General features: G+C 41.9%; 1 protein-coding gene across 1 annotated transcript in view; it reads right to left on the bottom strand.

Annotated features, from left to right (window-relative positions):
- Positions 1 to 481: 481 nt before the first annotated feature.
- The window catches only part of LOC115458216 (vomeronasal type-2 receptor 26-like), a 29,298-nt gene continuing 13,452 nt past the window's right edge, over positions 482 to 16,327 (bottom strand). Inside the window, exons 4-6 of the mRNA XM_030188076.1 lie at positions 4,187 to 4,414; positions 2,204 to 2,327; positions 482 to 1,398 (exon numbers count right to left, since the gene is read on the bottom strand). Coding sequence (XP_030043936.1) covers positions 482 to 1,398; positions 2,204 to 2,327; positions 4,187 to 4,414 — 1,269 coding nt within the window. The remainder of the gene's footprint in view (positions 1,399 to 2,203; positions 2,328 to 4,186; positions 4,415 to 16,327) is intronic.

Genomic DNA, 16,327 nt, shown 5'->3' with positions numbered 1-16,327 from the left:
GGGGCTGACACCCAGGGTGGATCGCCGATGCGCCCCACCCCCCGGGTGCAGCGCGGCCCCCCAGTGAAAGGACACCCCCCGGTGAAAGAACTCCCCGGGTGCATGCCGCTGGAAGGTGCCGCGCGCCTGTCTGCTTCGTTCGTTTCCATGCTCCCTCTGTGCCGGAACAAGTAACCTGTTCCGGGGCAAAGGGAGCACAGAACGAACGTAGCAGACAGGCGCGCGGCACCCCCCCAGTGGCGTGCACCCGGGGCGGACCACACCCACTGCCCACCCCCTTGGTACGCCACTGAGCCAATTAGACTATATTGAGCGTAATACTATTTGCATAATGGATGAAAATGCCTGGCTAAAGAAGTAATAAGTTTACCAGCAGACATATTTTCAGGTAATAAAGCATTCTGATTTTAAAATTCAATTGCTATCAACAATATCAAGAGTAGTTTTCATCTTTACATGAATGTAATAAGAAAATCCTCTCTCATGTAGTATTTTTTGGATGCTGTTTTCCAATTAAATGCTTCCTTGTGTTCAGATCAGGCCTGATCAGAATAATGTAGCATTTGGGGGTGAATATACAGCCCAGCAATCCAGTACTGGAAGCCAGGATGGCAAATATCTCTATTGCTACCGTGTATTTGCCTTTGGTGCTCAGATAGGCTGGGATGAAGGACACCCAGACACTGCAGAACACCAGCATACTGAAAGTGATAAACTGGGCCTCATTAAAACTATCTGGTACCTTCCTTACTAGGAAAGCCACTGTGAAACTTACAAGGGCCAAAAAGCCCATGTACCCTATTACACTATAAAATGCAGTGAAAGAACCCTCATTACACTGTAGTATCATCTTCCCTTTTTCTGAATGTGTATCATATTCAGGGAATGGAGGAGAGATGAGCAGCCAGAAAGTGCATATCACAATTTCACCAGAGGTACAGAGGAGTACTATATAGCTGGAGACTCTTGTCCCAATCCACTTTCTTAACTTGCTGCTGGGCTTAGTGGCACTGAAGGCAATGACAACTGTAACAGTTTTTGCCAATACAGAAGAAACAGCAATGGTAAATAATATCCCAAATACAGATTGCCTGAGAAGACAGGTCACTGCTCCAGGCTGACCAATGAATACGAAGGTGCAGAGGAAAGACAACATGAGGGAGATGAGGAGCATGTAACTGAGATTCCTGTTATTGGCTTTCACCATAGCTGTGTCCCGATATTTAATAAAGATTCCCAGCAATAGGGCAGTGATGATGAATAAGAGAATAGAAATGGAAGACAAAGCCACACCCAAGGGATCCTCATAGGACAGGAATTCAATGACTCGCGGGAGACATTCATTCTTCTTCTCATTGGGCCAGTGATCTTCAGGGCATTTCATACAGTCATCTGCATCTATGGAATATAACATATCTTTATTATTAATTTGTAAACACTTTCATACCAACAAATCAGTGTGTGTTTTGGGTTTTTTTTTTTTTTGAAGAAAGAAACAATAGTTCACATAGATGGGTCTGACTTTCAGGCTACATATTCCGTTTTGGAAGGCAACAAGGACCTAGATCAGGTGTAGGTAATAGATGTGAAATACATGGGTGATCCTATATTTTCAGCTACATAGAGGTAAGACTGAAATGGCATAAAATTAGTTGGGATAATTTTTGAATTGTCTGCATGTGCTTCCCATGTAGCATGTGGAGAAGAAGATTAAGGCTACTTAATGTATTCTTGTTAGTCTTATTTACATGTGGAATTTTCTCATTTTCATATTTGAAACTTTTCAGGCCAGGTCAGTATACACAATAAGGACTGGATTGAGTAAATAAAAAGCATTGCCAATTAACACCAATAGTTGATTGTTATCAATTATTGGAGCTAATTGGCTCATTAACCATTTTAGTTGCACACACATCTGAGGATAGCACAGAATATTGCACATGTAAATTTCCACACCATTTATAGAATCTGAGAGTTAGTGGTTAAGGCATAGAATGCAATTTTGTTTTTACAAACTAATTGGTCACAGCCAGAATGCTATCCTTTATTGCATAGACTGTTGAATTGTTATATATAATGTAGGACGCATGGAAGTATTCACTATCTTGCTATATCTATGCAACGTAGTTTGTATGCTTGCAGACTGGGCAGGTGTTGACTAGGTATTTCATATTTATAACACACTATTATGTGTTTTGTCTACCTGTTGTGTTAGAATACTCCCCTTCCGAACAAGGGATACAGTCAAAGCAGCAGACCGGCTTCTTACGATCATGAATTTTTCTGGATCCAGGTGCACAGCTCTCATAGCACATAGAGCGGGGGATCTAGATGAAGTCAAAGAGAAATAGTGTCAAATTCCTAAGCAGCAATTGCTTCTCTCTTTAACAGTGATTGAATACTAAATCTGCTTCCAAACCTTCTGGTGTCCTAATCAGAACATGCTTAAATTTTCTCCAGTAAAAAAAGAACATTTCTGAGCTATCACACTACATTTATATGAAAGCTAGTTTAAATAAAAAAAAATTGTATTCTAAGGGGTCAATATTCTAAAGGATTTAACCAGGTGAAATCCTGCTGAGCAGACTATGCCCATACATTTATCAGTATTTAACCAGTTTGTGCCACTGAATATCATGACTGAGTGCCAAAACAATAACTGGCTATGTTAGGGGCAGTCCAGGGCCAGAGCATTGGTGTATCCAGTCTGCTAATTGGTTAACTGTCACGTCTGTGGTCGTGACCCCTCACAGCCTCTACCTGATTTCTGGGGGGTCAGCTTCTGAGCTGGCTTCTGCCTATCCTTTCTGGAGTAGTTCTGTCTTTGGGAAGATCTGTTTCGGTTTCCTCTCTCTGGCCGCCGTCATCTGGGTTGGATCAATGGCAGCAGCCATCTTGGATGGCTCAAGAGTCGTAGCCATCTTGGATAGCTCAAGGGGTACAGCCATCTTGGATAGATCATATCATAGGAAGCCATCTTGGAGTAACGAGGACAGGAAGGAAGCCCTTATTTGGTCCTTAGAGATCTCCTGTGGGAACAACCTCCATAGTTACTCAGAGTTGCTGCAGCTGCACCTCAGGTGTGGATGGGCTTTATTAATCACCTAGAGACTGCAGTCGGTTGCCTTTGCATTGCGTCTTAGGCCCTGGTATGTGGGTGCTGGTGCACTTCTGCCTGAGAGACTTTGTCTGGACCTGATTCTGCTTTTGCTGGTTTCCTGCCTTTTGAACCTTTGCCTGGACCTGGATTTTGCTTTGCTTGCCACCTGTCTTTTGAACCTTTGCCTGGACCTGGACTTTGCTTTGTTTGCTGCCTGCCTATTGAATCTTTGCCTGGACCTGGACTTTGCTTTGTTTGCCACCTGCCTATTGAATCTTTGCCTGGACCTGGACTTTGCTTTGCTTGCCGCCTGCCTGTTGAACCGTTGCCTGGACCTGTCTTCTGCTTGCTGGCTGACTGCCTAGAGACCTTGCCTGGATTTGCCGGTACGTCTGTTCTGCCTTGCTTCTGGTGTGGGGTGGTTTTGCCTGCCACTGCTGCTCCTCGGCAGTGGTCCAAGGGCTCACAACCCAGTTTCCAGCTTTGAGTACGTGACATTAACTAAGCAGCTAAGGTTAGACAGCTGAACAGCTGTCCTAACTTTATCTGCTGAATTGTGTACCGATCACAATATCGGTCAGTGTCCAATCAACATCTGATTTGCTACACTAACCTTGATATTCAGTGCCAGAGGCTGCTTACCACCAGGGCTTTTTTTGAGGGTGTACTTGGGGGTACTGAGTACTGGCACCTTTTTCATTGTCTGCTAAAATTGACCCATGGTCCCCAAGTTTTAATGAAAGAGCTCAGGCCCTACACACCAATTCTGCCTTGTCATAGATTATGTAACTGGTTGCAGGGGGCCTAGCTATTGTGGGGTGGGTCTCTTAGTGATCACCCCACCCCCTGAAGGGTGGCCTGGCATTTGAGTACCTGCACCTTTTTCGCTAGAAAATATGCATTGCTTACTACTATGGTTGAATATCCATCACTGATTGTTTTCAACAAAGGACAGGAATATTTATTCTATATTTATAAAAAATGTGAATACACACTTTAATGAGTCCTTATATACCCGTGTTTTTTCTAAACTGCTCTGTTTCGACTTTATATTCTCTTCAATAAACATAATAAATAGTGTCAGGCCTGGTTAGAGGGAGTATTCCATATGATGGCAGTTTTGTTCACAAAGAGTTGCTTGTCCGTAGGAGCTGAGGGGTTGAAACTTCCTATATGGATTATGGAGGATGACCAATTGGGGAAGTGATTCAATTGTATGATGTCATAGTGAGTTGCAGCATGTCTTTTTTCATCAAAGAAGATCTCATTTCCATCTGGGGCTTTAAAACGAACCTCCTTAAGGTACTGGTTGAGCTAGAAAGGTAAATAATGGTTAGATTTTATTCTTTTTCATTCAGGTATTATCCTTTCAAAAAGTGAGATTCAGACTTTTACTAGCTTCACCCATTTCCATGTTGGTTACCTTCTCACAACTCAAACTGAAACTAGGGATGAAAACAATGAACATTTTTGAGTCATTTTTGTTTGGAATTTTTATTGTTTCCGATGAATGTCGTTAATAATACACCATCTTCATCAAAAGGGCACATTCTCACAGGTTCTATATATCATGCACAAAATTCTGCACACAAATTGGGGCACAGACCCAATTTGTGTGCACTATTTCATTAAGAAATGAACCAATTAGCACTGATAATTGGGCATTAGCAATCACTTATTAGCGCTAATTGGCAATAATTAGAATTTACGTGTGCAGCTTGCTAGGCACTATTATATAAAGATATGCATGCAAATTCTTGTGCGCAGCCCAAAAAAGGGGATGTGGCCATGGAAGCAGCATGGGCAGGTCATGGGCATTCCAAGAATTTGCACGCAGTGTTACAGAATATGGGAGATTTGTGCTGGGATTCACACCACGTTTCAGTTGGTTTAAATCCTTACACCTAATTAGGCATGGATCCCTCTGCTATTTAATAAATTGCACCCATATAGAATAGCACTTAGTATTCATTTTTTTCCTCACCATATGTAGAATTTAGTCCATTATCAGGCTCATTTTCAAAAGTGATCGCCGGCCATCTTCCGACACAAATCGGGAGATGGCCAGCAATCTCCTGAACCCGGCAAAATCGGTATAATCGTAAGCCGATTTTGGCCGGGTTCAACTGTTTTCCATTGCGGAGCTGGCGAAACATCAAGGGGGTGTGTCAGTAGGGTAGTGAAGGCAGGGCAGGGGTGTGCTCACGAGATGGCTGGCTTTGCCTGATAATGGAAAAAAAAAAAGGCCAGGCTTGATGAGAAATTCGCCGGCTTTACTTGGTCCCTTTTTTTTCACGACCAAGCTTCAAAAAAGGGCCCCAACTGACCAAAGGACCACCGGAGGGAATCGGGGATGACCTCCCCTTACTCCCCCAGCGGTCACCAACCCCCTCCCACCAAAAATGTTTTTTAAAAAAATGTTGCCAGCCTCTATGCCAGTCTCAAATGTCATACCCAGCTCCCTAATAGCAGTATGCAAGTCCCTGGAGCAGTTTTTAGTGGGTGCAGTGCACTTCAGACAGGTGGACCCAGGCCCATCCCCCCCTACCTGTTACACTTGTGGTGGTAAATGTGAGCCCTCCAAAACCCACCCGAAACCCACTGTACCCACATGTAGGTGCCCTCTTTCACCCCTTAGGGCTATGGTAATGGTGTAGAGTTGTAGGGAGTGGGTTTGGGGGGGGATTTGGGGGGCTAAACAACCAAGGGAAGGGAGCTATGCACCTGGGAGCTATTTTTAATTTTTAAAAACTTTTTAGAAGTGCCCTCTAGGGTGTCTGGTTGGTGTCCTGGCAATGTCAGGGGGGCCAGTGCACTACAAATGCTGGCTCCTCCCACGACCAAATGCCTTGGATTTCGCCGGGTTCGAGATTGCCGGCATTTTTTTCCCATTTTGGCCGAAAACCGAGGCCAACCATCTCAACCTCGGCGAACTCTGACATTTGGCTGGGTCCAACCGTATTAGCGAAGAAAAAGATGGCCGGCCATCTTTTTAGAAAATACAGTTGGGTCCGCCCGCTTGCGGCGCCAACGCCAGAGATCGCCGGCCAGCTATTTCACTGGAGCCTTTCAATTATGCCCCTCTATGTGCACCATCTTTGCATAGTTTGCATACTCTTTCCCAACAGTGTGCAATAGTTTGTGCAGACACCTTAGGGATAATAGATTATACACTGTCCCCCAGATTCTATATAGTGTGCCTAGAGATCCGTGCTGGAATCCATGAGTATTCTTTGGCAGTGCACATAACAATTGGTTTAACAAGCTAATCGGCTTGATAACAGCTGTTAAGAAGCAATAATGTCATGGTCTCGGCCACAAAGGCCTTTGCAAACTGTCACGGTCTCAGGGTCTTAGCAAACTGATACGGACACAGAGAATGAAACAATAGAGGAATAGATGGGTCACAATAAGCTCTGGTAAACAAAGATCTGTGATACAGAAGCACTCACCCTCCCAATCTCTGCCCTGCCAAATTATTTTGCTGCATTGCATGATCATGATTTATTTATTTTAGTTACATTTGTACCCCACACTTTCCCACTCATGGCAGGCTCAATGCGGCAGGCAATGGAGGGTTAAGTGACTTGCCCAGAGTCACAAGGAGCTGCCTGTGTCGGGAATCGAACTCAGTTCCTCAGGACCAAAGTCCACCACCCTAACCACTAGGCCACTCCTCCACTGTTGCTATTTGAGATTCTACATGGAATGTTGCTATTCCACTAGCAACATTCCATGTAGAAGTCGGTCCTTGCAGATCACCAATGTTGGCCGCGCAGGCTTCTGCTTCTGTGAGTCTGACGTCCTGCACGTACGTGCAGGACGTCAGACTCACAGAAACAGAAGCCTGCGCAGCCTTCTACATGGAATGTTGCTAGTGGAATAGCAACATTCCATGTAGAATCTCCAATAGTGGCAACATTCCATGTAGAATCTCCAATAGTATCTATTTTATTTTTGTTACATTTGTACCCCGCACTTTCCCACTCATGGCAGGCTCAATGCAGCAGGCAATGGAGAGTTAAGTGACTTGCCCAGAGTCACAAGGAGCTGCCTGTGCTGGGAATCGAACTCAGTTCCCCAGAACCCAAGTCCACCACCCTAACCACTAGGCCACTCCTCCTCTCATGATGCTGAAGAAAGAAGTAATGTGGTGGAACCAGAGGCAATGAATGTAGCACAACCCAAGAAACATCCCCAAACAATGACAGATTGGAGAAAAGCAGAAAACTCTTACTGCCTGGAGACTCCATTATCAGAGGCATTAACTTAGGAACACAGTTCAAGGGTTCCAACCTTGTGAAATGCCTTCCAGGATCTTGAGCTACCAGATGTACAGATCAAATACTGAAAGTGATCCGAGAAGAGAGCAAGGCTTCATATACTGATGTTGTAATTCACCTGGGGACGAACAACCTGGCCAACAATAGCAAGTTTACTGCACAAAGAGTGTTCCAGAAGCTTGGGGAGGGACTGAAATCTTTGGTTCGGACTGTGGCTTTCTCTGAATTAATTCCTAAATGGGGAAAGGGAGAGGAAAGACTACACAAAGCAGTGGAATTCAATAAGTGGCTTGAGTCTTGGTGTAAAGCAGAAGGTTTTAGATATACAGGAGCATGGAGTAATTTATGGAAAAATAACAGGCTGTACTGTAATGATGGTCTACATCTTTCTGTGATGGGAAAAAGGATCCTTGGGGAGAAATTCAGACAGTATGTTTCTAGACATGTAAACTAGAGAGTGGGGGTGACAAAAGGAAACAAGGGAATTCAAGAAAGTCACCCCAGAATAAACATGATGGCAGAGGGATAGGTCATGTAAACTCACTAAGCACATGGAAAGCAATGAGCACAAATGCTCATAGTCTAAGTAAAAAGGTTCAAGACTTGCAAGCCCTGATGTTTGAAGAAAACTTGGATATTGTTGCTATTACAGAAACGTGGTTCAATGACTCCCATGAAATGGGATGTGACCATATGGGGCTATAATCTTTTTAGGAAGTATAGATAGGGCCAAAGAGGTGGAGGAGTGGCGCTTTATGTGAGAGACAATATCAGAGAGGCTGAAACGCGGGAACCTGGGAAAAGGAAGAAGTTTTATGGAATATCCTGGAAAGAGAAGACGGAACCTGTAACCACACAGGAGTTATCTACAGGCCTCTGCCACAAACGGAGAAGTTGGACAAAGATCTGATAGAAGATATTCCAAAGATTGATTTGAAAGGGGAGGTGCTACTGTTAGGAGGTTTCAATTTGTCTGATGTGGATTGGAACGTCCCATCTGCGGAATGGGAAAGAAGTAGGGAGATTGTGGACGGATTGAACCCACGAGGAATGGGTCGATGCTGGATCTAGTGTTCACGAATGGAGAAAGTGTTTCCAATATGTGGGTCGGTGCCCACCTATGTAATAGCGATCATCACACCATATGGTTTGATATAAGGGCAAAGGCGGAGTGCAGGCGCACAAAACTCAAAGTACTGGATTTCAGATGTATTGATTTTGATAAAATGGGGGAATACCTCAAGAAGGAGCTTTTAGAGTGAGAAGGTGTAGGAGATGTGGAAAATCAGTGGTCAAAACTAAAGGCTGCTATAAATATGGCAGCTGATCTTTATGCAAGGAAAGTAAACAAAAACAAGAGAAGTAGAAAGCCTATACGGTTCTCCAAACAAATAGCTGAAAAAATAAGAGCAAAAGAGGCTTTGTTCAAGAAATTAAAAAAAACGCAACAAGAGGATCACGGAACAGATTATCGGATTGAACTCAAAGAAGCAAACAGGGAAATACAGCTAGCGAAAGTGAGAGGGGAAGAAAAAATGGCTTAAGATGTTAAAAAAGGTGACAAGACCTTTTTCAGATAAATTGCAGAAAGGAGAAAAGATAGAAATGGAATTGTATGACTGAAAGATTATGAGAATGGCTATGTGGAGAGTGGTGAAGATAAAGCGAACGTGCTAAACAATTACTTCTCTTCGATGTTCACGGAAGAAAATCCTGGTGAAGGGGTGAACAAACATGTGGATAAAGGGGAGCCGGTTGATATTGTGTAGCTGGATTTTCAGAAGGTGTTTGACAAAGTACCTCATGAAAGACTCCAGAGGAAATTGGAGAGTCATGGGATAGGAGGTAGTGTCCTATTGTGGATTAAAAACTGGTTAAAAGATAGAAAACAGAGAGTAGGGTTAAATGGTCAGTATTCTTAATGGAGAAGGGTAGTTAGTGGGGTTCCCCAGGGCTCTGTGCTGGGACCGCTGCTTTTTAACATATTTATAAATGACCTACAGATGGGAGTAACTAGTGAGGTAATTAAATTTGCTGATGACACAAAGTTATTCAAAGTCATTAAATGGCGGGAGGATTGTGAAAAATTACATGTGGACCTTACGAGATTGGGAGACTGGGCATCTAAATGGCAGATGACGTTTAATGTGAGCAAGTGCAAAGTGATGCATGTGGTAAAGAGGAACCCGAATTATAGCTACGTCATGCAAGGTTCCACGTTAGGAGTCACCGACCAAGAAAGGGATCTAGGTGTCGTCGTTGATGATACGTTGAAACCTTCTGATCAGTGTGCTGCTGCGGCTACGAAAGCAAATAAAATGTTAGGTATTATTAGGAAAGGAATGGAAAACAAAAATGAGGATGTTATAATGCCTTCATATCACTCCATGGTGAGATCACACTTCGAATATTGCGTTCAATTCTGGTCGCCGCATCTCAAAAAGGTACAGTGGAATTAGAAAAGGTGCAGAGAAGGGCGACAAAAATATTAAAGGGGATGAGACAACTTCCCTATGGGGAAAGGCTAAAGCGGCTAGGCTCTTCAGCTTGGAGAAAAGGTGGCTGAGGGGAGATATGATAGAGGTCTATAAAATAATGAGTGGAGTTGAACGGGTAGATGTGAAGCGTCTGTTCACGCTTTCCAAAAATACTAGGACTAGGGGGCATGCGATGAAGCTACAATGTAGTAAATTTAAAACGAATCGGAGAAAAGGTTTCTTCACTCAACGTGTAATTAAACTCTGGAATTCGTTGCCAGAGAATGTGGTAAAGGCGGTCAGCTTAGCGGAGTTTTAAAAAGGTTTGGACGGCTTCCTAAAGGAAAAGTCCATAGACCGTTATTAAATGGACTTGGGGAAAATCCACTATTTCTGGGATAAGCAGTATAAAATGTTTTGTACATTTTTGGGATCTTGCAGGTATCTGTGACCCGGATTGGCCACTGTTGGAAACAGGATGCTGGGCTCGATGGACCTATGGTCTTTCCCAATATGGCAATACTTATGTACTTATATGTACTTATAAGGACCACAGTCGTCTGCCGAGGGAACAACTGGAAATAGAATGGATACTGTGCCGTTTACAGAAGAAAGAGTTTATAAACAGCTGGAGAAACTGAAAGTGGACAAGGCTATAGGGCCAGATGGCATACATCCCAGGAAACTGAATGAGCTCAGAGTGGTACTGGCGGGACGTTTTAAAGATTTATTTAATAGATCTTTAGAGATGGGAGAGGTTCCGCGGGATTGGAGATGAGCAGATGTGGTCCCTCTTCACAAAAGTGGAGACAGGGAAGAAGTGGGAAACTACAGACCGGTAAGTCTCACGTCAGTGGTAGGAAAAATAATGGAGTCGCTGCTGAAAGAAAGGATAGTTACATACATAAGTACATAAGTATTGCCATACTGGGACAGACCAAAGGTCCATCAAGCCCAGCATCCTGTTTCCAACAGTGGCCAATCCAGGTCACAAATACCTGGCAACCTAGAAGCCAGCTCTGTGGGTGATGTGGGTGCTTGAGCACCCCAGTATTTAACAAACTCCTTAACTGTGTTTGGGTTTAGCATCCTCAATAATCAAAATTATTGAAAAGTTGGCTCCCGTGCCTGGCAAGATCGACAAAAAAGTACAAAACATTTAATGCTGCTTATCTCAGAAATAGTGGATTTTCCCTATGTCCAATTTAATAATGGTTTATGAACTTTTCCTTTAGGAAGCCGTCCAAACTGTTGGATTATTTGTAGTAAATAATTAGCAGATTTTAGTACACACAGCTTCAGCTTTAGAAATGTTAATTTCTTTCTTCATCTCTCTCTCATTCACCCCTGAATAATTCACTGCTGAGTCACTTTAAAGTTGAAGTAACAAAACATCTGTTTACTCACAGTTTGTAGTTAGATTATAATCAGACAGGCTTATATATACATATTACTATACATTTGTATTATCAGCTCCTTCCATGTGCTTAGATGGTAATGGATGCTCACACCACCATAGATCCTCTCAGGTTAGGAGAGATCATGAGCTCCATGTGCTTCATGTGCTGCATCTGCTGCATCTGCCCCCACAGGAAGTTGCATAGCTATGTGACCTCTCTAAGTAATTCACATCAGAGGTCACAGAGTAATCACAGAGAAATAATAGGTGACAGGCAATGCATGTAAAATACAATTACATTCCAACAAACCCCTTCTCATGCATAACTGTCATGCAATTATTTATTCATACAAAGTCCAAGCTTTATACGCAGATTCACAAAATGTTCTCTGGGTAACGGTTTGGTCATGATGTCAGCTGTCATCTCACTGGTGTGACAATAGTGTAGACTGATGACCCCTTCTTTCGCCAACTCTCGCACGTTGTGGTATTTCGTTGCGATGTGCTTGGTGCGTGACTGAACCTTGTCATTCTGTGACAGTCGGATGCAGCTCTGATTATCTTCCATTATCTGGATTGGTCTCTTTCAGCTATTCCAAAATCCAGCAAAAGTTTTTCAATCCACATCAGTTCTCTGCACGCTTCCGATACGGCCACATATTCAGCTTCTGTAGAAGACAAACTCACAATACTTTGTTTATGACTGGCCCATGAAATTTGTACATTTCCATACATAAACACATATCCACTTGTGGATTTATAATTAGAATGATCCCCTGCCCAATCTGAATCACAGTAACATATTAGTTTTGGATTACTATTGGCTGAAATCTTTAATTTACAATCAATGGTACCCTTTAAATACCTTACCATCCTTTTAACTGCAGTCCAATCTGATTTGGTAGGTGAGCTGACCCTTCTGCTCAAAATTCCTACTGCATTTGCTATATCAGCCCTGTATGTGGTAGCTAGATATAAAAGCTTACCTATGGCTGATCTATATTGGATGTTATCTGGTAAAGGTTCTCTTACTGTTTCATCCTTCAGAAAATCAGTGATCATGGGAGTGCTTACAACTTGGGCATCTTGCATACCTAAACTTTCAATAAGCTCATTTATTTTCTGCTTCTGGCTTAGAAGATAAGAACCATCATTTTGTTTCTCAATTTCTATACCAAGATAGTATGACACATTACCAAGTTCTTTTATCTCAACATTGAGGTTTAAACATTTTACAATGTCCTTGTACTCTTGCTCACTTTTGCTTGCAATGAGCAGATCATCAACAAAAGCTAAAATGTATGCATATTGTCCATTTGTGCACCTAGTGTACAAACATTTATCTGCTTCACCTTGCTTAAATCCTAAATTTGTCAATATTTCATGCAATTTTTCATTCCAACATTTTGCACTTTGCTTTAATCCATAAAGACCTTTGTTTAATTTACACACTAGCTGTCTTTGTTTTGTATTTATGAAACCTGTTGGTTGTTCCATGTACAAGTCTTCAGTTATATCTCCGTGAAGAAATGCTGTTTTCACATCAATGTGGTTGACTTGCATGCCTTTTGAGACTGCAATGCTCAGAAGTGTTCTTATTGTCGTGTGTTTCACTACAGGTGCAAACACTTCATCAAAATCTTCTCCATATTTTTGAAGATATCCCTTTGCGACTAATCTGGCTTTATACCTTTCCACTTTTCCTTGTGCATTCCTTTTTAACTTGAATACCCATTTGCATCCTATAGCTTTCTTGCCAGGAGGTAATTTTGTAAGAATCCAAGTATTATTTTTATCCAATGCATCAATTTCTTCTTGTGCAGCTTTATGCCATTCAGCAGCTTCTTCTGCTGGCATTTTCTCAATCTCATCCCATGTTAAGGGCTCTTGAGCTTCTGCTGACTTTGTTAGGTAAGACAGTCTTGGGGGTGGAACACCTTTGTTTTCCCTGGATGAGCGTCTGACAACAGGTTGGTCTGACCTTTCCGCATCCTCTAAATCTGAGAGTTCTTCTCCAATTGATTCCCCTTCTCCAACTGTACTGTCTTCTTCAATGATCCTTTCTGTGTCTGCTTCCTCTGCCTGTTCCTCGTTAGATACAGGTGAGTTGCTTTCAGACATCTGCCTTGGTATGGCATTTATATACACTGGCATGTCTATTATGGTTCTAGTTTCATATTCTGGATGATAAGGCTCATCTGGGATAATCCAGCCTTTATCAACCCTTTTGTTTTCATCAAAATATGTAACATGTCTTATGCCAACAATGCCAGTTTTCAGATTCAAAATTCTATATCCTTTGTGTCCTGGAGCATAGCCAACTAAAATGCCCCTTTCTGTTGTGGAATCCAGCTTATGCCTTCTTTGCTTTGGTATATGAGCATATGCTGTACTTCCAAATGTTCTTATGTGTGACAGGTTTGGCTTCCTACCATGCCATGCCTCATGTGGTGTGCGCTCAGCGCCTTTAGTTGGCATTCTGTTTTGTAGGTACACTGCTGTGAGAATTGCTTCCCCCCATAGTCTTTTAGGGAGATTGCTATCTGACAGCATACATCTGGTCATTTCCACAAGTGACCTAAATTTTCTCTCTGCAACAGAATTTTGCTCTGGTGTATAAGCTACTGTTGTGATATGCTGAATGCCTTCTTGTTCTAGAAATGTGCGCATGCTTTGTGAAGTGAACTCACCACCATTGTCGGTCTGAAAAACCTTTGGTTTTCTTTCAAATTTATTGCTCACCATGGCTACGTATTTCTTCAGCATGTCTGTGACTTGACTTTTCTCTTTCAGCAAATAGGCCACACAATATCTAGAGAAATCATCCAAGAATATTAGCACAAATCTGTTATTTCCCAATGATGGGATATTAAACGGTCCACATAAGTCACTGTGTATTAAGTCCAGCACTTTATTACTCCTATTTCCTGTGTATGCAGGAAATGAGGGTCTCACACCTTTTTGAGTAACACAGTCTATGCATTTCTCCATTTTACCAGCATCTGCACTTATCTGAATGCCGGTGGCCAGTTGCTTACTGTAAAGATCCTGGATCACCTTAGAATCACGATGTCCCAGGCGGCGATGCCAGATTTCCAGACTACATTTACCATCATTCTTCCTTACTTGCGCCATATGTGAGGCTTCACCTGAAATGTTCAGCTTATAAACATCATTATGCATAAAAGCTTCAGCATACACTTCATCATTTTTAGAGATTGTGCACTTACTATTTTCAAAATGAATCACAAATCCCTTCTTATCTAATGTAGATACACTAAGCATATTGCAAACTGCTTGGGGAATATACAAGACATCACTTACAGGAATTTCTTTAACTTCATTAGACACTTTGCATTTTAAGAATCCAATACCTTTGGCTTGGATCTTAGCAGTCCCTGCGTTTGCAGTTTTAAGAATACCTTCCTCTGGACACATTTCCTGAAAGAAATCCTTAGAATTGGTTAAATGGCATGTGCTCCCCGAATCCAAAATCCAAGTACTTTCATTTGAATTATTATTTACCATAGTCAAAGATTTTTCTGCCATTAGAAAGCCCTGGTGTTTATCTTTGTCCTTCATACATTTCCTGGTTTGAAAATTCTTTAGTTCCATTGGCTTAGGTGAGCTAGAGGGAGTGTTTTGTGTTTCCTTACACCATTTAGATACATGTCCCTCCTTTCCACATGAGTAGCAAATCAGCTTGCCCTTGGGTGGAGTTTTCCCATAGCTCCGCCTTCCTCTGTTCTTTGCCAAGAAATTTGTTTCATTTCTCTCTGACTGACTTTGAGAACACATCTCCTCAGAATCATCTACTATGCATTCCTGCCTTAGTTTTGATGTTGCCTGTTCAAAAGATTGCCCTTCAATGGCCTCATTTACAGACCTAAAAACATCAAACTTCTTTGATAGTGAGGTAAAAAGAAATGCTCTTTTCAATGCATCACACATGGGAATTCCTGAAAGTTCTAACTTTTGAAATGAAGACATAAGATACATAATGTGATCATTACATTTACTTTTATCCCTTAATTTGGTTTCATTCAACTCTGCCAACCAAATTGGTTGCTGCTTTGCATATGTAGTTGCATACATAGTTCTCAGTTTATATAAAATGTCCTTTGGTGTATCTTTTCCCTCCACTAATATGGCTTGTTTCTCTGAGAGAGCTTCCAAAAGCATGCACTTCACATAATAGTTTGCATTGTCCCATTCAGCCATATTTTCAGCTGTTCTGTCTTGGTCTAAGCATATATCTAATCTTTTTGCTCGAAGGAAACATATGAATCTTAATTCCCACTGCTGATAATTAAACTCAGTTAATCTAGGCACCTTGAGAGAATAGAACAATGGTGAATTTCTTCCCTCAGCCATTTTCTTAGCCTTCTGTCTGCTGTGTGGGGGGAGAGAGAGACAGACTGAATCTTTCCTTTAAAACTTAAGAGAAAAATGTGGCCTTTTTTTCTGCCTGGTAATATTTCTCTTCTTTTTCAATTCCTGAGCCCTGGGCCCATAACCCTTTTGTTGGATTATTTGTAGTAAATAATTAGCAGATTTTAGTACACACAGCTTCAGCTTTAGAAATGTTAATTTCTTTCTTCATCTCTCTCTCATTCACCCCTGAATAATTCACTGCTGAGTCACTTTAAAGTTGAAGTAACAAAACATCTGTTTACTCACAGTTTGTAGTTAGATTATAATCAGACAGGCTTATATATACATATTACTATACATTTGTATTATCAGCTCCTTCCATGTGCTTAGATGGTAATGGATGCTCACACCACCATAGATCCTCTCAGGTTAGGAGAGATCATGAGCTCCATGTGCTCCATGTGCTTCATGTGCTGCATCTGCTGCATCTGCCCCCACAGGAAGTTGCATAGCTATGTGACCTCTCTAAGTAATTCACATCAGAGGTCACAGAGTAATCACAGAGAAATAATAGGTGACAGGCAATGCATGTAAAATACAATTACATTCCAACACAAACCTTTTTAAAACTCTGTTAAGCTAACCGCCTTTACCACATTTTCTGGCAACGAATTCCAGAGTTGAATTACACTTT

The sequence above is a fragment of the Microcaecilia unicolor genome, chromosome 14 (assembly GCF_901765095.1).
Source record: "Microcaecilia unicolor chromosome 14, aMicUni1.1, whole genome shotgun sequence".
Classification (NCBI taxonomy): Eukaryota; Metazoa; Chordata; class Amphibia; order Gymnophiona; family Siphonopidae; genus Microcaecilia; species Microcaecilia unicolor.
Note: the sequence above shows the minus strand (reverse complement) of the source record. Positions and strands in the feature narration are given on the sequence as shown.